Raw genomic sequence first — 24,871 nt, 5'->3', positions numbered from 1 at the left:
TTCTATTCTCCCCACCCACAGCCAGTCTAAAGAAGTCTTGACCTAAGATGTCACCTATCCATGTTCTCCAGAGATGCTGCCTGACGATATGATGGCACTTTATTTATCGCAGGACCCACTCAGTTTAGAGATACTTTAGTTTAGAGATACAGCATTGAAACAGACCCTTTGGCTCACCGAGTCCACACTGACCATCAATCACCCGTTCACAATAGTTTTATGTTATTGCACTTTCTTATCCACTCCCTACACGAGAGGCAATTAATCTACAAACCCATGCATCTTTGAAATATGGGAGAAAGCAAAGCACCTGATGGAAACCCAGACGGTCATATGTGCAACTTCACATAGACAGCAGCCGAGGTCAGGATTGAGCTCGGGAATCTGGTGCTGTGAGGCAGCAGATCAGCCACCTGTGCCATTGTGCCACCCTTAGGTTACTCCAACACTTTGTGTCTTTTTTAACAGCATATGCTTAATGAGCTGGAGGAGAGGTAGGGATGGGGCAAGCAAAAACTCTGCAATAATAAACTGTCTACATACACGGGTCCATGAACTAACAGGCAATATGTGTCTTCTCTTTCTGCAGGAAACCTGCTTGGAAAGATGGAACCACCGCCACTTGTGTTCTGCTGGTGGACAAAGATATATTCGTTGCGAATCTTGGTGATAGCAGGGTAGGAATTTCTGTCTAATAACAGTGACCTGTTGCAACATGTTGACCACATGATCATTGAAATATGCCTGGTATTTGCTTGTCCCTTTACAGCTTATTTGTTTTTCTGTTTCCTCATCTTTCCTTATTCAATTTCACATGGTTCTCTTTCACCCCACCCCAATTCTGAATCTTTTTAATGGAAAAAACTGATAAGGGACATGCTGTTTTGCACATCTGCTTTACCTGTTAATGTTGATCAAAAACTGGGGCAGAGGGGAGCTTTTACCGAGTGTATTATTTTAATAGAGCAGCTTATATGAGAGATTCTGACAAATGGTCTGTGACTGGTATGTTAATTCAGTTTTTCTTTCCACACTCACTAACTGACCCACTGAGTATTTCCAGCACTTTCACCTTTATTTTTCAGCTACTGCAGGTTTTGATTTTCAACAGAAATTATGCTGAAATTTACTATTAATAAAGTGGCCCCAGGCACTTAAAAAGTAATAATCAGCATGGGTTTATGAAAGGCAAATTGCATTTGACATATCTTTGAATTTTTGAGGTTTGCAAGTAGCAGAATCTATGTAACTATGTTGACCAGAAAGATCTTTGAGGTGCCATACCAGAGATTATTAAGCCAAATTAGAATGCATAGTGTTGAAGATATACTGCTTGAAATATTTCCACTTGGTCCATATTGCCCTTGAGAAGTAACCACCTTCAACCGCAGTTGCCTTGCTGGTGGCACTCCTTCAATACCAGATGGTGCCAGAGCGTGACCAAAAAACATAATATTCCTCTAACAGCCACAGTTTTTGACGATATTACTCTACCAAGCCTCTCCTAATTTATCTGCGAGTGAAACTAGTTTGTTTTCTCTCTTTTCCAGTTTTGACAAAGGGTCTGAGACCTGAAACTTTAACTCTTTCACCCAATGCTGCCGGACCTGAGTGTTTCCACCATTTTCAATTTTTATATTACATCAAACCATTTATGCTATCCTGCAGTGAAAAGTTTCCTTCTCAGTGTCACTCATCTTACCAATTTTTGTATTAACTGCAGGCTTCCTTATCGAGTCCCATACATGTGGGTTCAAATCATTAATGTCTCTCAAAAACCAAGGAACCAAATGCCAAGTTATCTTGGTACCCCCGTGGTAACAACGTGTTTGTGGTCTCCCGGCTTACCCTTTGTGTTGTGAACAATTAGTTCCTTGAAGAGAAAAGGAATTGCAGATTTACAAAAACAGACAGAAGTACTGGAGTAACTCAGCAGGTCACACAGCATCTCTGGAGAACATGAATAGGTGGTGTTTCGAGTCAGGACCCTTCTTCAAACTGATGTTCCTTGGTCATTGATTGAATTGAAAGATACAGTATGCAAATAGGTTTTTGGTCCACCGAGTCCATGCCGACCATCGATCATCCACGAGCAAGAGGTTGTTCTTGTGGTACCACTTAACTAGGTGTCTCTTCTACATGCTGACTCGTCATCAGTGATTGGGCCAACCACAGTAGTGTCATCAGCAAATTTTTAGATGGCATTGGAGTCACAGTCATGGGTATTAAAGAGCAGAGTACAAGGGGCTAAGCATGCAGCCTTGAGGTACACCTGTTGATGGTCAATGAGATGGAATTCATGGATTCAGTTGCAAATGGAGGTGCAGAGGCCCGAATCTTGGTGTTTGGTGATGAGTTTAGAGGGGATGATAGTGACAAACGCTGTGTTGTAGTCCAGGAACCGCAGGCTGAATGACGTATCCTGCTATTCAGATGGTCCAACCTTCCGGATATTGAACCATCCACAAACAGGTGTTGGAATGAACTGCAGATGCTGGTTTACACCAAAGATAAACACAAAATACTGGTGTAACTCAGCGGGACAGGCAGCATCTCTCAAAAGAGAAGGAATGGGTTATGCTTTGGTTCGAGACCCATCTTCAGACTGAAGGTCAGGGGAGAGAGAAACTAGAGATATGGTACGTGAAAGCCCTTATTCCACTTTTTTTGTGCAGATGAAAAATCTGGACAGTTTTCTACATTGCTGCGGAGTAGCTGGAGACAAAAACAGTGTTGGAGCTTGGAACTTCAACACTGCTTTCTGGTCCCATGGCTGGTATTTACTGTTTATAGTTACCAGCTATTTCTTAATTCTATGTGGTGTGAATTAAACATTTGTTGAAGACTGACTTATGTAATGGTATGAACTACAAGATGAACCTAAAGTTAATTTTAAAGCAGGTGGGGACCTCAGACCTCAGAAGTGAGAGATTGAAAATGTCCGTAAAAACTCCCGCCAGTTGGTCCGCACAGGTTTTTAGAACACGGCCGGGTATACCATCAGGACCAGGTGCTTTTCGGGGGTTCACCCCTCTGAAGGATTTCCTGACATCGGCCTCTGTGACTGAGACTGAAATGCCATCGCAGCGAATGGGGGATCGGGAAGGCACATCAGTATTCTCCCTGTCAAAGCGTGCGTAAAATGCATTGAGCTCGTCAGGGAGTGATGTTACACCGGCATTCGAGCTGCCTCCTGGTTTTGCCTTGTAGGAGGTGATTGCATTCAGACCCTGCCACAGCTGCCGAACATCTGTCTCGTCCTCCAGTTTGGAGCAGAAGTCCCTTTTGGCCTTTCTGATGGCCTTACCAAGGTCGTATCTGGTCTTCATGTAGGCCACTGTATCATCGGAGGTGAATGCCCTGTGTCTGGACTTCAGGAGAGTGCGGATCTCAAAGTTCATCCAAGGTTTCTGATTGGGAAACACTCGGAAGGTTTTTGTAGGGATGCAGTCCTCCACACATTTCTTTATGAAGTCTGTAACGACTGTGGCGTATTCGTTCAAGTCCGTTGACGAGTCCTTGAACATTGCCCAGTCTACAGACTCCAAACAGTCCTGGAGTTGTTCTTCTGCCCCCCCCGACCAGCTCTGTGCTGTCCTCACTTCTGGGGGTGCGCTCTTTAATTGCTGCTTGTAGGCAGGAAGAAGCAGCACCGCGGTATGGTCGGATTTACCGAAGTGAGGGCGAGGGATAGAACGATAGGCATTCTTGATGGTGGTGTAGCAGTGGTCGAGGGTGTTTGGTCCTCTGGTGCAGCAGGAGACATGTTGGTGGAAGTTGGGGAGTGATTTCTTGAGGTTCGCCTTATTGAAGTCCCCAGCAATGGTGGTAAATGCCTCGGGGTAAGACGTCTGGTGTTTGTTGACCACGGCCTGCAGCTCCTCCAGTGCCAGACGGACGTCTGCCTGGGGTGGGATGTAGACCGCGGTCAGGATAACGGAGGTGAATTCTCTCGGGAGGTAGAAGGGACGGCACTTCACCGCCAGATGTTCGAGGTGTGGAGAGCATGAGTTGGACAGGACTGCCACGTCGGAACACCACGCAGAGTTGACCATGAGGCAGACGCCCCCTCCTCTCCCTTTCCCAGATGCCAGGGTACGGTCCATGCGGTGGATGGAGAACCCTTCAGGCTGGACCGCTGAGTCTGGGGAGCTGGGGGTGAGCCATGTCTCTGTGAAACAGAACACAGAGCATTCCCTCAGCTCCCTTTGATAAAGCAGTCTTGCCCTTAAGTCCTCCACTTTGTTTTCAAGGGACTGTACATTAGCCAGTAGGATAGTAGGGAGAGGGGGCCGGAGGCCCCTGCGCTTCATTCTGACCTGAAGTCCTGCCCGACGGCCACGTTTCCGGACACAATGGAGGCTTCCCCTTTGTTTCCAGGTGCTGTTCTTGCTGTACCTGCTGTTTCTGCGGACCTGCGCTGGAACGGGGATTCCCTCACAGACGGCAGCTCCAGCTCCGTAACGAACAGGGGTTCCCTCAAAGTCGGCAACTGCAGCTCCGTTGTTGCTGGGAGATCCAGCCCGTCGGCTCTGGGGGTCATCCCGGGGTTTCAAGGCACAGTACCTGTGATCCGCAGTCGGGTCGGGAGTTCCACAGCCAGTGTGGGAAAGTTTAAAGTCCTGGATTCCCGCAGCTGCGGGAGCTCGCGAAATTGCTTTAGGTTGCATCGTGGCTTGGTTCGGCAATTTGAGCGCCCTGGAAAGGAAAAGACTACAAAAAGTAGTAAACACTGCCCAGTCCATCATCGGCTCTGACCTTCCTTCCATCAAGGGGATCTATCGCAGTCGCTGCCTCAAAAAGGCTGGCAGTATCATGAAAGACCCACACCATCCTGGCCACACACTCATCTCCCTGCTACCTTCAGGTAGAAGGTACAGGAGCCTGAAGACTGCAACAACCAGGTTCAGGAATAGTTACTTCCCCTCAGCCATCAGGCTATTAAACCTGGCTCGGACAAAACTCTGATTATTACCAACCACTTTCTGTTATTTGCACTATCAGTTTATTTATTCATGTGTGTATATATTTATATCATGGTATATGGACACATTTATCTGTTTTGTAGTAAATGCCTACTATTTTCTGTGTGCTTAAGCAAAGCAAGAATTTCATTGTCCTATACAGGGACACATGACAATAAACTAACTTGAACTTGAACTTGAACTTGTTCACTCAGCAATTTTGGCTAAAGACTTATATGTGCTTCAATTTATCTTTGGCACCTGTGATGGTTGATGTTGAAGATTCTCTTAGGCACCTCCTGCTATTAGTATTTTATCTGCCATCTCCATTTGTGTCTGGATGTGACAGGGCTGCAGAGCATTGATCTCAATGTAGAGTTTTGCCATTGTATAGCTCTCTCTATTACATGTGTTTGCTTATTAGTCCTCTTGCAACCCTGTTATGTAGCTTTGTTGGGCTGTTATTTCATTGTTAGGTAGACAAAAATGCTGGAGAAACTCAGCGGATGAAGCAGCATTTATGGGGCAAAGGAATAGGTGACGTTTCCGGTCGAGACCCTTCTTCAGACTGATGTGGGGGCGGGGGGCGGGAAGAAGAAAGGAAGAGGCGGAGACAGTGGGCTGTTGGAGAGCTGGGAAGGGGGGGGGAAGGAGGGAGAAAGCAAGGACTACCTGAAATTGGAGAAGTCAATGTTCATACCGCTTTTTAGGTATGTCTGTTGCAGCGCCTTCTCCTCTTTATTGATTTGGGTTTGGAGCCAGTGAAGTAGTAATGGCTCGTCAATTCCATAAATGCTCTGTTTTGCAATCTGTTCTGAATATACCACATTTATAACAAATATTGTGAAATATCCTGATGTGAGGGCGGAATTTTGTCTTTACGAGGATCCTCTGATCATTCCTGCCAATCCTATTATAGTTAGAAGAAACAGTTTATGATTCGGAATGTTTTCCATGTTATCCATAGTTTCCAATCCTCTTGTATCCTCCACAAAGCATTTTGTTACCTTTAAGCTCTGGAGAGGCGATGGTGATCCACCACCAGCCTCCATGATCTGGCTGAACTTGCCCTTATTTTGACCATCTTTCCACACCCTTCCAAATAAAAGGAGTTTTTGTGAGAACCCATATATGTTCTTCACACGCCTTTTTCATGATTAAGTGCATCTTTTGTTCTAGTTCTATTATAGTCGCCTCAGTCATCCTTTTTGACTGTGCACAAAATCCAATCAATGTTGCTGCTAATTTCCATCCTTTCTTTGCTTCCACAAAATTAATTTCTGACTTTTTTTTCCCCTTCCCTTTTGGCTTTTCCATTCCTTTTCTGAGAGTAATCCTGTGATTGGTATCCATGGATCATAGCTATCTTGCTTACCTTCTCACAACATAGCAACTGTTCTGACAAAGCCACCTTCCGTTCCAGTATTTCTAGTAAGTGTTCATCCTTTCTGGACTCAAAAGAATCAAATATTATTCTTTATTTGTTAGCATTTTCATCATTCTTTTTCACCTTTAGACGCATCTTACATATTTACTCCCGTTCCATCTTTTCTCTGCATCCTTAAACTTGTTTTATTCGTAACTTTTTCTAATGAAAGGATATTTGTTGATGTTCCTTTCTCTACAGATGTTGCCTGATCTGCTAAGTACATCCAGCATTTTCTGATTTTTATTTCGGCTATCACTGAGATGCAAAGGGCATGGAGTTTAATCTTAAGGGTTTTAAGAATCCCTAATTTAAATACATAGTTGAAAGTTTTATGATCTATCTATAATCCAGTACGCAACACAACTTATCATAGCAAATGCTTGGAGATAAAATGGCTCGAATAGTTTCAATGCATCAACGCCTGCCTGGCCCAATGTTATCTCTGGTGACTAGCAGTATGACAGCAGCTTCTTTGTTAGTTGTCTGAATTGCAGTGAGTTTAAAAATATATATTAACATGGTTTATTCTGCAGGCCACTCTTGTGATATTTATGCTACTGGTTGGTTTCCAATGGTTCACTGTGAAATTATTTCCTTGCATACAGTCCAGTAAAGTATTTCCATACCTAAACACAATCCCTATTAGCAAAGTGTACAGAAATAGTCCACTGAGACCGCAGGCAAGAGGCGCCATGTTTTGGCTCCATTTTCAAAGTCCAGTTCGCGCTCTAAGTCTTATGTGCAGCACTCGGTCCAGGTGAGCCCCAGGATGCTGCAGGGCCTCCGTCCGTCACCTTCCTTGGATGTCTGGATTGTCCAGCGAATGAAAATTCCTCTCCTCACCCGTCCACCTTTGTGCCTCAAGGTGTTTCCAACAGCCAACCTGAGGGCACGGAAGGCCAAACTCCTGTTCATTCTCCTACCGGCCTTGCTCCTCATATCCGTCGTCGCCGGCTCCCTTCTCACTGGTCTTCGGGGGATGTGCAGGGTCTGGCTTGGCTGCTTCCTAAGTAAATTTCATGATTTTCTGAGTAAACTCCATGACCTAATCGTAAACATAGAAGCCCCATATATAATTGGCAAGCCTGTGGCAGACACTTCCTAGCTGAACATCGCTGCAATTTTACAACTGGTCTATGCGCTCCAGGGTTCCTGTGTATTCATATGGGAGTAAAAGATAAGTTGCTTAATTTTTTAATTATTTGTTTGTGCAGTGGAGGAGGTGTTAATATTTGCAAGTAATGCCGTTTTAGTTGATTTTTTTTGATCATTTTATTTATTGTTTCTGAATATCAAATATATTGAAAAACATTGGCATGTTTGAAAGCTGGCAAAACTGAGAAGTGTGCATTGATGCACATGAGTGGTTGTCAGGAACAGTTTGCTGTCCGCTCCATGCTTCCTTTACGTTGGCTGATGCCCTGCCACCAGTCGGGGCCTTGAGCTTGCAATCAGGAACTGAGAAAGTCGATTAGCCTTCCAAATCTGACAAGATTATATTCAGAAGAATCTCAGCAGCAATTTTCACTAGAGAAAATCTGAGCCAATGAAAATTGGAACTTTGAAGTCAGCTGGGTTTTGATTTCAGCTCCTTATTCTTGAAAGTGGGCAGGTGCTATAGACCTGCACGGGAAGGTAGATACTCCTGCCCCCACGAGTCACGGGCAGATGCGGCTCGTCAGCCAGGGAAGGAAGTCCATCTAGGAGAGGGAAAACTCTGATTTAAAACCTCCACTGCCTTGTGGCCATATCCAGTCATGGAAAAGGCTCCAGGAGTAAACCTCAAGAAAAATCTGGAGTCGGAGCCCCTAAGGCAGTTCGTCGTTGTCTGCAACCTCGCTCTGGCAGCTCCTGCGACGGCGCTGGTGTCAAACTTTAACAGCCCTACTGTTCCTTTGGATCGATCAGCGACATGGAGAGGGGGGACGTGCTGCATGAGCAACAGCCTGTCCTCCATATGACATCGCCCAGGCTTGCATCCGACCACACATTACCTGTTGCTCTAGCCGAGGTTTGGAGCAAGCAGCCAACAACTAGGATGCATCACCCATGGTCAGTCATGACCGAGAGGGGCCTACATTTTTGAAAGCGTCAACTAATAGCTGATGTACATTGTACTTTCAGACATTACCAGCAGGTTAAAGCATAGAAAGGTGCCTGTTTATTGTCTCTCATACGTAGCAGGTAAAATGAGTGTTAGATTGAGAGTATTGCTCCCTGTATAATGCAAAAGAAAAAATCAAACCATTCAGAATAAGTGCAGTATAGAGTAGATACCAAGGGTAATTGCTCAGAATATGCTCCCAGCAGCATGTTTAGCTCAGTGGAAGCACCGGAAGTGGTGGCGCTGGGAACGGCTGCGGCTCGCCTGCAGTCCGTTTGTCTTTTACTTTTTTGTGTTGTTTTTTTCGTTTTGTCTAGTTACGTTTTTGGTTTTTAGGTTGTGTTTATGTGGGGGGGGGGGGGTGGGGGGTGAAACGGGGCTTGCTGTTTCTCCCTTCGGGGGAATACGACCTTTTTGTCGTATCCCCCTTCTCTGCCTCCGTCTACGCTGAGGCCTAATGGCGGAGCTGGCGACCTCGGGACTCTGGAGGCAGCTGACAGGACTCGCCCTGAGCTCGCTCCCGTGAGGGTGGCCCAGCCCGGGGCTGGAACTGCGCTCTCGTGAGAGCGGCCTGGCGAGGGGCTGAGAGACTCTCCCGTGAGGGGCTGTGGCCCGTCGGAGTGGCCCAGCCCAAGGGAGAACCGCGCTCCCGTCGGAGTGGCCCAGCCCGAGGGAGAACGGCACTCCCGTCGGAGTGGCCCAGCCCAAGGGAGAACGGCGCTCCCGTCGGAGTGGCCCAGCCCAAGGGAGAACGGCGCTCCCGTCGGAGTGGCCCAGCCCGAGGGAGAACGGCACTCCCGTTGGAGTGGCCCAACTCGAGGGAGAACGGCACTCCCGTCGGAGTGGCCCAGCCCGAGGGAGAACGGCACTCCCGTCGGAGTGGCCCAGCCTGAGGGAGAACGGCACTCCCGTCGGAGTGGCCCAGCCCAAGGGAGAACGGCACTCCCGTCGGAGTGGCCCAGCCCGAGGGAGAACGGTACTCACATGAGGGCGATCCGGCTCGGGGCTGGAACGGTGCTCCGTTGGCTGGGACGGCGTTCTGGTGGCGGTGACCTGAGTCCGGGGTTCAGCCGCGGGCCAGCGGCTGCGTGTGCTGGACTGGAGGGCGGCAGCTTCAACCACCCCCGGGCCACGGTGTTTGAACCGGCCCGTTTGCGGGGTTCGGTGCGCCGCGGGACTGTTGTGCCATCGCCCGGTGAGGAATCGCCTCAGCGCAGAGGGAGAAGAGGAGGGAAGAGACAGTAACCCTAAGATTTTTGCCTGCACCACAGTGAGGAGGTGCTTGGAGGATACACTGTGGTGGATGTTAATTTGTGTTTATTGTTGTTTATTATTGTATGATTGTATGTATGACTGCAGGCACGAAATTTCGTTCAGACCGTAAGGTCTGAATGACAATAAAGGTATTCAATTCAATTCAATTCAATTCAAAAGATAATCAAAGTGCCTTTAGAGAACCCTTCTGCTTTGTTCTACTAAAGAATCCCAAAACAGATAGAATAAAGCTTCCAGTTTTGCCCATTGCAACTGTGCCACAGGCGGCACGGTGGTGCAGCAGTAGAGTTGCTGCCTTACAGCGCTTTCAGCGCCAGAGACAGGTTCGATCCCAACTACAGGCACTGTCTGTACGGAGTTTGTATATGCTCCCCATGACTGCATGGGTTTTCTCCGAGATCTTCGGTTTCCTCTCACACTCCAAAAACATACAAAGTTGTAGGTTAATTGGATTTCTATAAATGTAAATTGTCCCTAGAGTGTGTATAAGATAGTGTTAATATGCGGGAGTCACTGTATCTCTAAAATCCCGCCGAGCAAAGGAGTAGCCGAGGCCGGAGCCCCCGTGGGTCGGAGCCCGCGCACCGTGAGTCGACGGAACCATACCGCTGGGGCCTGGGTTGGCGCCATGGAGGCATCTGGAGAGGACTCAGTAGTGATAGTGGGGAGGTCGGTGTGGCGGTCGATAGGGGGCACGGACCGACGGACGAGAACAGACCATGTGGAAATGAGGACGCAGCTGCCGAGGGAAGGAACAAAGGAGGACCCGGCGTGGGGGGACCACAATGAGGGAGGAGGAAGAACAAAAGAGGACATAGTGCGGGGGTACTTTGTAAGCGCCCTTTATGGGCAACTATTTGCATACCTTGGGTATGCAAGCAAAGAATTTGCTTCTATTTCCCTAACCTGTGGGATGATGATCTAAAATATTGAATATTAATGATCAAGTATGAGGGAATTTGTAATTTCCATGTTTTTATTGGTGAAAACAAAGTAATGCTTTTTATACATCAGCGTGCATCTTGTCTTGCTCAATGTGGATTAATTTATGTACAATTTTGGATTTGGGAATTATGATTTCACTGGTTTAGTGGGTACAAATCTTAGCATGAAGGACGTGCTTTCTTTGGTGTTAAGTTCGGCAGTGTACAATCTTGGGGTGTCAATGAATGGCCAGTCGGAGTGCAATGAGGTGAACAGTATATAACCATTTATTGGAGGTAGAATTAACCCTTGCCCATTTTCAGGCTATTCTGTGTCGATTCAATGAGACGAGTGGGAAACTGACATCTGTGCCATTAGTGAAAGAACATAATCCAACCCAATATGAAGAAAGAATGAGAATCCAGAAAGCAGGAGGGACAGTAAGGTGAGACATTATTTCTATAGACATTTCTGAATAAAAGATGGGCAATTGTCAGATTAAATTAAGATTAAATAAAATATTTGTTGTACAAAGAATGGAAGATGGTTCTTGGGATCTGCCTCGTGCTCATCAAGCCCATCTTGCTAGATTAGTGTAAAGTATATGTTCCTGCATCCATGATGTAGATTGTCCTGAATGCTCTTACCCAGTGCAAAAACATGTTTATTCTACTGAAATGTTTAGTTTTGGAGATGGTAGACCGAATAGTGCTAAATTTGTGTGTAGTGTTCTGAGCTACCGTCACCATCACTGTAAGGATGTAGTGGTTGATGTAAATGGGGATGGGTTTGAGAGTTGGAGTGGTCTTGTTCTCATTCCAAGATTAATGTGAATTAATATTAATTCACTGACTTTTATTTTAAGATAAGGTCTTATTCATGAATTTGAATTAGCATTTATATTTATCAGTAACGTGGTAACGGAGAGTAAATATGTATTGGGTTAAAATGATTTATCATTTGAGCTGTTATAAATTTCCGTGATAAATGATGGAACCGGCTGGCACTCAACTTTCAGGAGGGTAATCCTGGAGATATTTCTACTCTTGAAGGGGTGAGGGAATGTTGTCTGGAGCTATGACAAATACCCCACAATGGTTAGTCTGTCTTTTAAGTATTCCGTGCTATGTTAAAAGTGTAAAGATTTTCTGTTTAACTCCATCTTTGATCATCTTATTCCACAAGTTTGCATTCCATTTCAAATCATGAAGAACTGGCAAAGATTTACGTAGAACTGAATTCTGTCAAACTGATGAATCTCTAGGAAGGAACTGCAGATGCTGGTTTAAACCATAGATAGACACAGATTGAAGAAGGGTTTCGACCAGAAACATCACCCATTCCTTCTCTCCAGAGATGCTGCCTGTCCCACTGAGTTACTCCAGCTTTTTGTGTCTATACTAATGAATCTTCTCCACGTCACCTTACCCCAGTGTTACAACTATGCCCACAACTATCCCAGAGTCTGTCTAACGGTGATTGAGTGGAGGCTTGGTCTTCAAACCACAGGGTGAGTTGGGCATCATGCCAGCTGTGAATGTTGCCATTCAATTTAATTATTTCTAATTGGATACTTGGTGTATTTAAAAATGTTTAAAATCAAAAATGAACTAAAATACATTTAAACAATAAAGAAAGTTTAAAAACTTAGAAACCATTTACTACCAATTAAGTCATAAATAAAATTAAAATAAATCCTAAAAAAGGCAACTCGTGTCCCTGTTTGCTTACTAAATCTTTACCATTTTGGGAGTCATTGAGCTCTGACATAGGACCCAGTTGACAGTTCACTGAGATACTATCAGTGCCATTGTATCAACATTAATGCTTCATTCCCTCAAGCACAGACCAGGCCCAGTTCTGCACACTACTCTATGTCCTTCCCTGACATTGCTTCTTTCTGTATCTGGTCCTAGGGATAGCTTTCCCCAATGACTGCATCTCCACTTTCAACTTTCCCTGGTTAATTTTGGGCCTGGTTTCTGGAGATGCCGATGTTTATGCAGCTCTAAATCTTAATCAGTCATGCTCATGTCTTCACCTTTAATGCCCTTCTCATCATTGAAACCAAAACCATTACATTCCTTTCCTCCCTGGTCAGTTCATCTTCTGAAGTCCAAATCGCTATGCCTTTATGCCTCTCTCCTGCACACGAGGGACAATTTACAATTTTACCAAGTCACTACGTCTTTGTAGTGTGGGAGGATACCGGAGATCGCAAGAAATCCCACGCAGGTCACGGGGAGAACGTACAAACTCTGTACAGACGAGCACCAGTAGTCAGGATCAAACATGGGTCTCCGGCACTGTAAGGCAGCAACTCTGTAGCTGCGCCACCATGCCGACTTCCTAATCTCCCATTTTCAACAAGATACAAACAGTGAAAATCAAATCATTACAATAGACAATAGGTGCAGGAGTAGGCCATTCGGCCCTTCGAGCCAGCACCACCATTCAATGTGATCATGGCTGATCATCCACAATCAGTCTTCATGCCTTCTCCCCATATCCCCTGACTCCACTATCTTTAAGAGCCCTATCAAGCTCTCTCTTGAAAGTATCCAGAGAATAGGCCTCCACCGCCCTCTGAGGCAGAGAATTCCACAGACTCACAACTCTCTGTGTGAAAAAGTGTTTCCTCATCTCCGTTCTAAATGCCTTACCCTTTATTCTTAAACTGTGACCCCTGGTTCTGGACTCCCCCAACATTAGGAACAGATGCTGGATGTCTAAAGTATACACAAAAAATGTTGAAACAATCAGCAGGTTAGGTGCAATCTATGCCAAGAGAAGTAGAATTGGTAGTTCGGATCAAAGACCGTGCCTGGCCTGAGTGTTTCCAGTGTTTTCAGTATTTAGGCCAAACTTCTGTCATTTACACCAGGACCTGCTTGGTCCTGTGCTCACTAACCTCTGTCTTCTTCTACTTCTTCTTGCGAATGAAACATAAACCAAAGGAATACTTAGATCCCAAGCCGGGTGTTGAGCAGCCATGTTGTCGTCCCATCTCCACATGCTGGCATTGAAACTCCCAACTCCAGTACGAAATCTGTTAAGCTTCACCCATGCTCCTCTGGGGAGGTCAGACCCTGGACAGCTTTTATCTGGTGAAGAGATGTAGCTGTGTAATGGATGTGAGGTTGCCTTCCACTCCTGTATCTAATATATACTAGGCGAAGTGGGACCCATTGAGTCCCTGTCACATGGGGGGCCTGGTCCCCCAATGCAACCCATTCTTCAACGCAATATTCAACCACTCACCCATTCCCCCATATTCCAGCACTCGCCCATAGCCCCCAAATAACAGTGCAGGGGCGTATCCCCAGCATTGTCTCCCCCTCTTGCTTCAAGGGCTTTAAAAAAAAGAATGTAATTTCCCCTTCCCTCTCCTGTTGAGCAAAAAACAGTGGGACTGAGTGCTGCTCGATTGCAAACTGGGCCTGCAAGGATTTAGCTGTTAAATTCTTCTTAAACTTGAATTTTTAAACTTAAAAATTATGAATAACTTGTGAAATATAACATCAATGCGAAATAAACTTTATCGGAACGACCACGAGACAAAGGTGAGTAAGGTGGTGCAAATATTTTTGTGTTACCGTGTACCGTTTTGGCGTAGGGATAGATAGATAGACAGACAGACAGACAGACAGACAGACAGACAGACAGACAGACAGACAGACAGACAGACAGACAGACAGACAGACAGACAGACAGACAAAGACAGACAGAGACAGACAGACTTTTAGTAATATACTAGACCAAATGCAGACCCGTTGGGTCTGTTTCCACAATGCGCGTTTGCGGTGGGGGGGGGGGGGGGGGGGGGCTGCGGCATCACACTCACACTAACCACCCCCCAAACACACAGGTGGGGGGAGGGGGAGAGAGGGAGACGGGGTGGGGAGAGGGGAGGGTGAGAAGAGGGGGAGGAGAAAACGGGAGAGATTTGGGAGGGAGAGGAGAGCGGGGAAGGGGGAGAGAGAGGGGGATGGGGAGGGGGAGGGGAGTGGGAGGAGAGCGGGGAGGGCAGGAAGGGGGGAGAATGTTAGGGGGGTGGGAGAGGGGTAGCGGGGAGTGGTGCAAGAGAGAGGGGAAGGGGGTGGGGGGGAGATGGGGTGAAGAGGGGTGGGAGAGGGGGTCAGAGGGGGTGGGAGGGGAGGAGGGAGACGGGTGAGGAGAGAGGGAGATGGAGAGAGGGGGGAAGGGGAGGAGGAGAGTGGGGTGGGGAGGGGGAGAGAGGGGTGGGGGAAGGGGAGAGAGGGGAAAGAGTGTGGAGGGAGGGGGAGAGTGGTAGGGGGGCGGGGAAATAGTGGTGAGGGAGGGGGATGGGTAAGAGTGCGGAAGAGGGGTAGGGGGAGTGGTGGAAGAGGCAGAGATGGGTACTGGGGAGAGGTGGGGGGAGAGGGGGGTGGGAGGGGAGGAGGGAGAGGGGTGAGGAGAGAGGGGAAAAGGGAGGAGGAGAGGGGTGCGGGAGGGGGTGAGAGAGGGTGGGGGGAGGGGGGAAAGAGGATGGGGGAGAGAGGGAGGGGAGGATGGAGGGGAGGGAGGAGGGAGAGGGGGAAGAGTGAGGAGGGAGATGGGGTAGGGGAGGGAGGGGGAAGATTGTGGAGGGAGAGGGATGGGGGAGAGAGGGGAAAGAGTGGGAGGGGAGGGGGGGAGAGAAGTGGAAGAGTGGGGAGGGAGGGGGAGAGGGGGAGGGGGGGAGAGAAGTGGAAGAGTGGGGAGGGAGGGGGAGAGGGGTAGGGGGGCGGTGGAAGAGGGGCAGAGGGGTAGGGGGAAGGGGGTGGGGGGAGAGAGGACAGGGGGTGGGGTAGAGAGGGAAGGGGGAGGGAGGGAGGGAGGGGGAGGGGGGGAGAGGTGGAAGAGTGGGGAGGGAGGGGGAAAGGGGTAGGGGGGGAGCGGTGGAAGAGGGGACAGGGGGTGGGGTAGAGAGGGAAGGGGGGTGGTGGAGGGAGGGATGGGGTGGGAGGAGGAGGGGGAGGAGAGGGAGAGGGGTGAGGAGAGGGAGAGGGGTGAGGAGAGGGAGAGGGGTGAGGAGAGGGGGAGGGGTGAGGAGAGGGGGAGGGGTGAGGAGAGAGGGGTGGGGGAGGGGAGGAGAGAGGGGAGGGGGAGAGAGGTGTGGGGGGGAGGGAGGCGAGGAGGGAGATGGGGTAGGGGGAAGAGTGGATGGAGGGGGAAGAGTGGGGAGGGGGAAGGGGTGGGGGAGAGAGGGAAGGGGATGGGGACGGAAGGGGGTGGGGGGAGGGGGGTGGGGGAGAGAGGGAAGGGGGTGCGGCTGGGAAGGGGGGAGAGGGAGAGAGGGATGGGGGTGGGAGGGGGAGAGGAGGAGGGAGATGGGGAAGTGTGGAGGGAGGGGGAAGAGTGGGGAGGGAGAAGGGGGGTGGGGAGAGAGGGATGCGGGTGGGAGGAGGAGAGGGAGAGGGGTGAGGAGAGGGAGGGAGGGCAGGAGGGAGGGGGTAGGGGAGGGAGGAGAGGGGGTAGGGGAGGGAGGGGGAAGATTGTGGAGGGTGGGGGTGGGGGAAGAGTGGAGGGAGAGTGGGAGGGGGGGAGAGAAGTGGAAGAGTGGGGAGGGAGGGAGGATGAGAGGGGTGGGGGGTGGCGGAAGAGGGACAGAGGGGAAGGGGTGGGGGGGGAGGGGAGGAGAGGGGTAGGAGAGGGGTGGGGTTAGGGGGAGAGAAATGGAAGTGGGGAGGGAGGGGTAGGGGGAGTGGTGGAAGAGGGACAGAGGGGTAGGGGAAAGGGGGCGGGGGGAGAGAGGGAAGGGGGTGGGGTAGAGAGGGAAGTGGGGTGGGGGTGGGGGTGGGAGGAGGAGTGGTAGGAGAGGGAGAGGGGTGAGGAGAGGGGGAGGAGAGATGGGTGGGGAAGGGGGAGAGAGGTGTGAGGGAGAGGAGGGAGGTGAGGAGGGAGATGGAGTAGGGGGTAGAGGGGGAAGAGTGTGGATGGAGGGGGAAGAGGGGGGAGGGGGGTGGGGGAGAGAGGGCAGGGGGTGGGGGAGGGAAGGGGGTGGGGTAGGGAAGGTGGGAGAGGGAAGGGGGTGAGGGAGAGAGGGATGGGGGTGGGAGGAGGAGGGGGAGGAGAGGTAGAGGGGCGAGGAGAGGGAGATGGAGAAGGGGAGGAGAGAGGGATGGAGGAGGGGGAGAGAGGGATGGGGAGGGAGAGAGAGGGATGGGGGAGGGGGAGAGGTGTGGGGGGGGGGAGGAGGGAGATGGAGTAGGGGAGGGAGGGGAGGGGGAAGAGTGTGGAGGGAGGGGGAGAGGGGTGGGGGGAGAGAGGGGAAATAGTGGGGAGGGAGAGTGGAAGGGGGAGGGGTAGGGTCAGTCCATCTGTTCCCCATTCCCTATCACCCCCAATCCTCTTTCTCTATTCCCACACTCGTGATGACGCGCTTCGACACAGGCTGGGGCTGCTGCAAAGGCATATGTAAATTGATCCATTCCGATTGGACATCTGTGAGCATTGGGCATTGTGACATCACACGATGGAACGTTCACCAGGGGCTGGGCCGGGGGCTGCTGGAAAGGCATATGTAAATTGATCCATTCTGATTGGACATAGAAACATAGAAATTAGGTGCAGGAGTAGGCCATTCGGCCCTTCGAGCCTGCACCGCCATTCAATATGATCATGGCTGATCATCCAACTCAGTATCCTGTACCTGCCTTCTCTCCATACCCTCTGATCCCCTTAGCCACAAGGGCCACATCTAACTCCCTCTTAAATATAGCCAATGAACTGGCCATCTGTGAGCATTGGGCATTGTGACATCACACGATGGAACGTTCACCAGGGGCTGGGGCTGCTGGAAAGGCATATGTAAATGGATCCATTCCGATTGGACATCTGTGAGCATTGGGCATTGTGACATCACACGATTGAACGTTCACCAACATGTTATGGGTGAGAGCAGTTTTTTTTTTTAATTTTGGGGGGGGGGGGGAGAAAGATTTTATTAAAAATGTCTACATAAGCACGACGAAATTTAATCAGGAGTGGATACTTGGAATGAAAAGTGAAATCTCTACCGAAATGGAAAAAATCTGGGCGTTTCTGCGTCTGATGTTGGCGTGGCAACGAATCAAAGGCTGGCAGCCACAAGTCAGAAACACACCCGGCCACACGGGCAGCCGGACACAGAGTTTTATATAATAATAGATAGATAGACGGCAACATCTAGTTAGTAAGAAAGAGAGAGATGTATTTTGTAATCTGATTAACAGAGATATTTATTCAATTTTATGGACCAGATACTTTGGTAAATTAACAAGCTTGCATGAGATTTTCACATGTATTTGCCGTTTGATCCACACTTGCCAGAATGACGATGAATCCAGAAGAGGGATGTTACATACCTTAAGTGAAAGGAATATTTCAGTGGCATGTCCTTCTTACAGCTGAAGGTGTCACAGCATTGATCTTCAGAAGGCTGGAGATGGTATCTTTCCTTGAGGTGGTTAAACTCCTGTTAGACATTTTGCTGGGATTTTACCATGTTCTGCAGAAGATGCTGTTATCACAAAGAGGAGTTTTGATATCATCCCCATACTTGTAAGCAAGGATGCTTGGGAATATATATATTCCAATGACGATGATTTTCACAGCCTCTTTAAAATCATTTATGACCAGCATTCCAAGTGGATGTAACTTTTCTCCAGCAATGCCAGCTTGGAATTATCTTGCTGCGAGGTAGAGAAACCAATGGTTTGTACATGAAGCAAGGTCTTATCCTGAAACAATGTTATTTTTCTTTGTATTGCTTTGTGCAGAGGCTAATGTTGGTTCTGTCTTAGGGATGGTCGCGTGATGGGTGTATTGGAGGTATCACGCTCAATTGGAGATGGGCAGTACAAGCGCTGTGGTGTTATCTCAGTACCAGATGTTAGACGCTGTCCTTTAACATCCAACGACAGGTATGGTGTAACCTTTACCACTGTAAGTCTTGTGTATTTACTCCTGTCATATAGTAGAGTTCCTTTTAAGACAACCATTTTCTTCTTGGTATAAAGGATAAAGATTGGCATGAATGATTAGACTCCCTATGGAGTTCAGTATCGAACACACCATCTGTTCCAGAAATCAACAACATGCTTTATTCTTCAGTCTGAAGGTCTCGACCCAAAACGTCACCCATTCCTTCTCTCCAGAGATGCTGCCTGTCCCGCTGCGTTACTCCAGCATTTTATGTCTATCTTTGATTTCAACCAGCATCTGCAGCTCTTTCCTACACAAGCTTTATTCAGCATATAATTAATGTATATTGCGTTCCAGACTCAATATGTAAACCTTCCTTTGCATTTTGATTTCCCAATTACTTTCATTCAATTTCCTCAATTTGAGAAAGGCCATAGGATGTAGCCTAAAAAAAAAATCAACTTTTCTGATGAAAGGTCAGCATCCTGAAATATTGTTTCTCTCTTCACTCATGCTGTCCAGCGTACTCGCTATTTCCAACATTCTGTTCTTTTTGCAGATTTATTATCCACAGAATGGCAAGTGAATAGAAGTGATGATCTAATGAACAATTATACACAGATACAAAGAATTATAGACAGATGCAAAATCACAAAATTATGTAAACAAACTCCAAGGGCTTTAATCTTATGGGAGCTTATTCTGGTTTGTTGACAAGATCTCTGGCTACTGTTCTGTCTCTGTTTTTAGGTTCACTATTAAATTTAATTATGACAAACTACGAAACATTTTTCAAAATTTGATTAGTATGAAAGAAATTTAACAATATTTTAAATTCAGAATTACATATGCACAAAACTCACGGAGAACCAGTATTTGAACCGTCCTCGATACTCCACCCTTAGATACCTGGCTGGACATAACAACGTGTATCAAAATCTCTGTGGTGTTGAAAGAGAGTGAGAATTTACTGTGAAATAAATTAATGAAGCCAGTACATTTGTACATATTAATAGCTTACATTTGTACGGATGCAACAGGAACTTCAACATGGCATCTACCTTTCTGTAATAGGTTAAAGAGGTTGGATTTGGTTCCCTTTGCTTTTGAATATGTAATGAGGAAAATTCTCAGCCTTATATGAAAGAAGTGGGCAAAAAACTTAGCTGAATCCCAGAATTTAGGAGATGGGTAGGAACCTTGCAGTTTTTGTTACCTTCATTTCTGCATCCTCTTTGGTCACTGTTGTCTAAGGAATTTCAGCCTCCGAAATTATAATCCAAACCTGTATCGTAGGTGTTACAGAAAATACACTAAGTAATTGGCAGGTCAGGCAGCATCTGAGGTGAATAATGTCGGATTAGTATTTAAATTGTGTGATCTTTCATCAGAATTGGATGGTTAATTTTCCAACTATTGCTCGGTTGCATGAAATGTCTTTGATATGAGACATTAACTGTGTTTCTCCACAGATGCTGCCTAACCTGCTGTCTATTTTCAGCCTTTTTTTTGCTTCCATATTTCCAGCATCAGTGGGTTTTTGCTTTTCAATCCCATATTCTGTTCAGAATACAAGCAACACGTGCAACATTGGATGAGGGTGCTGAGAGTGTCTAACCCATAAATACCCAATGCCAATTTGTCTAATCCACATGGATTTGTGTAATCCATTTAAACAATCCAAATATCAAATCCATTTGTCTCACTCTATTCCAAATACTGTAATTATCCCTTCTCATTCAATCCTTTTATTTCTTAGCATATATATTTTCTGGTCTGGGAGTTTTTATAGGAAATTAATCAACGCTATACGTGGTTTGAATTAATGTGATAAATGTTTAAATGTATCCGCGAATGTGCAGTTGTGTCTATGGTGGATGAATGTAAAGTTTGTGAAGAGCAGACTTCAGGTACAGCAGGAGTGGTCAATGCTGATTACAAAACAGAATAATTTCCTATCGTAGTATATCAGCCCCATTAAATATCTGTTATGGGTAAGGCATTTCATCCTTGCACATACCAGGATCTCTATGATCCATAAATTGCTTAATCTGGTTTGGATCTGCCAAACAGAATTGTTTTATGTGTGACAGTGCAAGTACCTTTATTACATTTCAAATGTAACAAATTAACAGTTCCCCAAAGGTTTTTATGTTGGTGGTGGGGAAGATGCTGGAGTCGATCATAAAAGCTGAAATAGCGGCACATTTGGATAGCAGTAACACGATCGGTCCGATTCAGCATGTATTTACGAAGGGGAAATCATGCTTGACTAATTTTCTGGAATTTTTGTAGATGTAACTAGGAAAATGGACACGGGAGAGCCAGTGGATGTAGTGTAGCTGGACATTCAGAAAGCATTTGATAAGGTCCCACATAGGAGATTAGTGGGCAAAATTAGGGCACATGGTATTGGGGGTAGAGTGCTGACATGGATAGAAAATTGGTTGGTAGACAGGAAACAAAGAGTAGGGATTAACGGGTCCCTTTCAGAATGGCAGGCAGTGACTAGTGGGGTACCTACCGCAAGGCTCGGTGCTGGAACTGCAGCTATTTACAATATACATCAATGATTTAAATGAAGGGATGCAAAGTAACATTAGTGAATTTGCAGATGACACAAAGCTGGGTGGCAGTGTGAACTGTGAGGAGGATGCTATGAGAATGCAGGGTGACTTGGTCAGGTTGGGTGAGTGGGCAGATGCATGGCAGATGCAGTTTAATGTGGATATATGTGAGGTTATCCACTTTGGTAGCAAAAACAGGAATGCAGATTATTATCTAAATAGAGTCAAGTTGGGAAAAGGGAAAGTACAACGGGATCTGGGGGTCCTTGTTCATCAGTCAATGAAAGTAAGCATGCAGGTACAGCAGGCAGTGAAGAAAGCGAATGGCATGTTGGCCTTCATAACAAGAGGAGTTGAGTATAGGAGCAAAGAGGTCCTTCTGCAGTTGTATAGGGCCCTAGTGAGACCACGCCTGGAGTATTGTGTGCAGTTTTCATCCCCTAATTTGAGGAAGGATATTATTGCTATTGAGGGAGTGCAGCGTAGGTTTACAAGGTTAATTCCCGGGATGGCGGGACTGTCGTATGCTGAGAGAATGGAGCGGCTGGGCTTGTATACTCGAGTTTAGAAGGATGAGAGGATATCTTATTGAAACATATAAGATTATTAAGGGTTGGGGCACGCAAGAGGCAGGAAACATGTTCCCAATGTTGGGGGAGTCCAGAACCAGGGGCCACTGTTTAAGAATAAGTGGTAAGCCGTTTAGAACGGAGATGAGGAAACACTTTTTCACACAGAGAGTTGTGATTCTGTGGAATTCTCTGCCACAGAGGGTGGTGGAGGCCGGTTCTCTGGATACTTTCAAGGGAGAGCTAGATAGGGCTCTTAAAGATAGCGGAGTCAGGGGATATGGGGAGAAGGCAGGAACGGGGTACTGATTGGGGATGATCAGCCATGACCACATTGAACGGCGGTGCTGGCTCGAAGGACCGAATGACCTACTCATGCTCCTATTGTCTATTGTAAACACCTGTCAAGACTCAAACGAATATTTCAGCCAATACATCCGAAATGCACAATGCACATCAATTTGTGCTGTGTGATTCTAAAAGCCACATATAGACGAGTGAATGAGTGCAGTTAATGTTAAGTTACGTAGTGCTCGCAGTAAAACAGCCATAATTAAAGGAGTTTCACACAGTACTGTAACCTTATGGTCTGAACATCTCCTCCATTGTGGTGTTCCATTTTGTTGGCCTGCACTGGCCAACTGTCTTCTTGGTCATTCTGGCAACCATTTAGACTCACATTTTGTGTTGCCGTGGTGCTTCTTTCAGAGTCTGGTTGGGAGTCTCATACTTGCAAAGAAGCATGCTGTTGCTGATTCACCGATGTAAATAAAGATAATCCAGAGGGAATAGTCAGGAATGAGTTACAGACACGTATTTCTTGAGTAGTCTAGAACTGATCAAACACTTAGGGCACTGGCATCTTTGGAGATGTTGGGAGGAGGCCAGAGATGAGGTTTACTTTGAGGCAGCTGAAAGCATTTTAACCACTTTTGTAATCTACAAGGACTCATTAATAGTAATTGTTCAGTGTCCTGACAAAATCCTGGCTCCAGTCCTAGACTTGTGTGCCAGAACCAGCAGCAAATTCCCACTTTCCACCACAACCAAGCTCCTCCAGTATGGCATGCATTAAAAACTATGAAAGGTTCTACAAACACATCCACCACAGCAGTTAGTCAACCATGACCAATTACTGGTATCCACCATGGCAATTGGTCCAACTAGCCAATTAATTAGCCCTCCGCCAATCATCAATAAACTAGTGGAACTTTCATTGTTCGTGTCATCACACAAAGTAAGGTGCTTTGAAATTCAGTTTGGATTCATAAAAGGTCGCTCAACACTAAATGTCATTGAAACCTTGATTCAGAAATTGACATTGGCCGAATGTTGGATGTGTGGTATCATCCTATGTTACATGACATCAGCAACATAGGATGGCACTAAAAGACTTAGAAAAGTTTAAATTCAATCTGACAGAGGATGGAATCATGCCTGGCACAAGGAAAAGATCATGGCCATGTACGCTCTGTGTAATTACAGGTTGATGAAGTGCCCTTGGCCAGTCTTTGGGATTTTACTTTACTTTAGAGACACAGCACGGAAACAGGCCCTTCGGCCCACTGTGTCTGTGCTGATCACCCATCAGCCCGTACATCAAAGCTATCCTACACATTAGGTACAATTTCCAATTTTCTTTTACCAAAGCCAATTAACCTACAAACCTGTACGTCTTTGGAGGAAACTGGAGGACCCAGAAAAATCCCCCTCGGTCACAGGGAGAACGTACAAACTCCATACAGACAGCATCCATAATCAGGATCGAACCCTTGTCTCTGGCACTGTAAGGCAGCGACTCTACCAGTGTGCCACCCTGCTCAATCCTTGCTCAACTGTTTTAGTGATATTTTCACTCACAGGAGATTGGTTAAGAATTGGGCCATTTGCACATCAATCTGTGGTGGTCAGCTCTGTATACAATTCCTCCAATAATGAGGCTGTCTATTTCAGCCTATGTGTCCTTTTCCAAACAAAAGAATGAGTAGCTGTTTGTGGCATTCATTACATTGGCAGAACCAATGTGGCATGTTAGATGTGGAATCCGAATTCTATGGAGAAGTCAAAAGACAAGGATAACTTGTGGAGGAGTGCTTTTGCCAATATTAAATCTAAATTTTCTTAAAACTTTAGATTCCACACATCAGAGTTATGTGAAGGAGTTTCAATCCCTGATCCAGCATGAATTATTTGACTGCAAGAAAAATAATACCATTAACTTCATTGCTCAGGGGCCAAGAAGAGGCATACAGAAAAGCAAGATTATTTGTCTGAATTCATGCAGTTTCTTTTGTTGGAGAACGTAAAGGTCTTAAAAGAAATCTCCAAATGATGTAGATAACCCTGGCAAGGTCACATTTAGCATATTTAGTCTTGTAACAATGTGAAATAACTGCAAATGAATACACTAAAAACAAATGTCTTAATAAGCCACTTTGGAATGCACGCTCTACTTTGATTGTTGGTCTGAATTCCCATGGAGGCAGGCCTACTTCTACAACTCTGACAGGTGCTACATTTGCTTGCCATTGTTTCTATGTCATTGTCCAATCCTGACCAATACATGCAACCTCTGGCTGTAGACTTCATTCCCACAATACCTGTGTGTTCACTATGGAGTTCTTTAAATAATCTTTGTCTTAAACAATTGGGTACTACTACTCTGTGTCCCCATTTAATACACCCTTGCTCACATGACAGTTTATGTCGTCTATGGTGATAAGATTTTAGTTCAATAGTACATGGTTCACTGAATATCTCCAGATTCTCCTCCTCAGTAACAGTCGCAATCAGCAAGTCATCTTGATATATCAAACAATGTGATGTTCTTTGAATCTTGACCATTGTAGCTTGGAAGATTTTTGGTGCTGACTTCGCACCATAGGGCAGTTTGTGTAGGAATACAGCCCCATGTGTGTGTTTATCGTGAGGTACTGCTTGCTCTTACGATCAACATTTAGCTGAGCATATGTGAAAGATCTAGCTTAGAGAATATCTTGGAACCGGCAAGTTCAGCGTATAAATCTTGTGAGGTTGGTAGTGGATACTGTTCATCATCTACTGCCTGGTTGATGGTCACTTTGTAGTCTCCACACAATCTCACTGTGTTGTCCGCTTTCAGAACCACTACT

The 24,871-nt window shown here is 46.6% G+C and overlaps 1 protein-coding gene across 2 annotated transcripts in view; it reads left to right on the top strand.

Moving 5' to 3' along the window:
- LOC116979729 (ILK associated serine/threonine phosphatase) overlaps window positions 1–24,871 on the top strand; it is a 54,429-nt gene that overhangs the window by 17,544 nt on the left and 12,014 nt on the right. For both annotated transcript variants that reach the window (XM_033031466.1, XM_033031467.1), the window contains 3 exons: window positions 590–677; window positions 11,020–11,141; window positions 18,484–18,603. In XM_033031466.1, the coding sequence (XP_032887357.1) occupies window positions 590–677; window positions 11,020–11,141; window positions 18,484–18,603 (330 nt within the window). The remainder of the gene's footprint in view (window positions 1–589; window positions 678–11,019; window positions 11,142–18,483; window positions 18,604–24,871) is intronic.

The sequence above is a fragment of the Amblyraja radiata genome, chromosome 13, assembly GCF_010909765.2.
Source record: "Amblyraja radiata isolate CabotCenter1 chromosome 13, sAmbRad1.1.pri, whole genome shotgun sequence".
NCBI classification, from domain to species: domain Eukaryota; kingdom Metazoa; phylum Chordata; class Chondrichthyes; order Rajiformes; family Rajidae; genus Amblyraja; species Amblyraja radiata.
The sequence above is the reverse complement of the archived record's forward strand: the minus strand, read 5'-3'. Positions and strand labels throughout refer to the sequence as shown.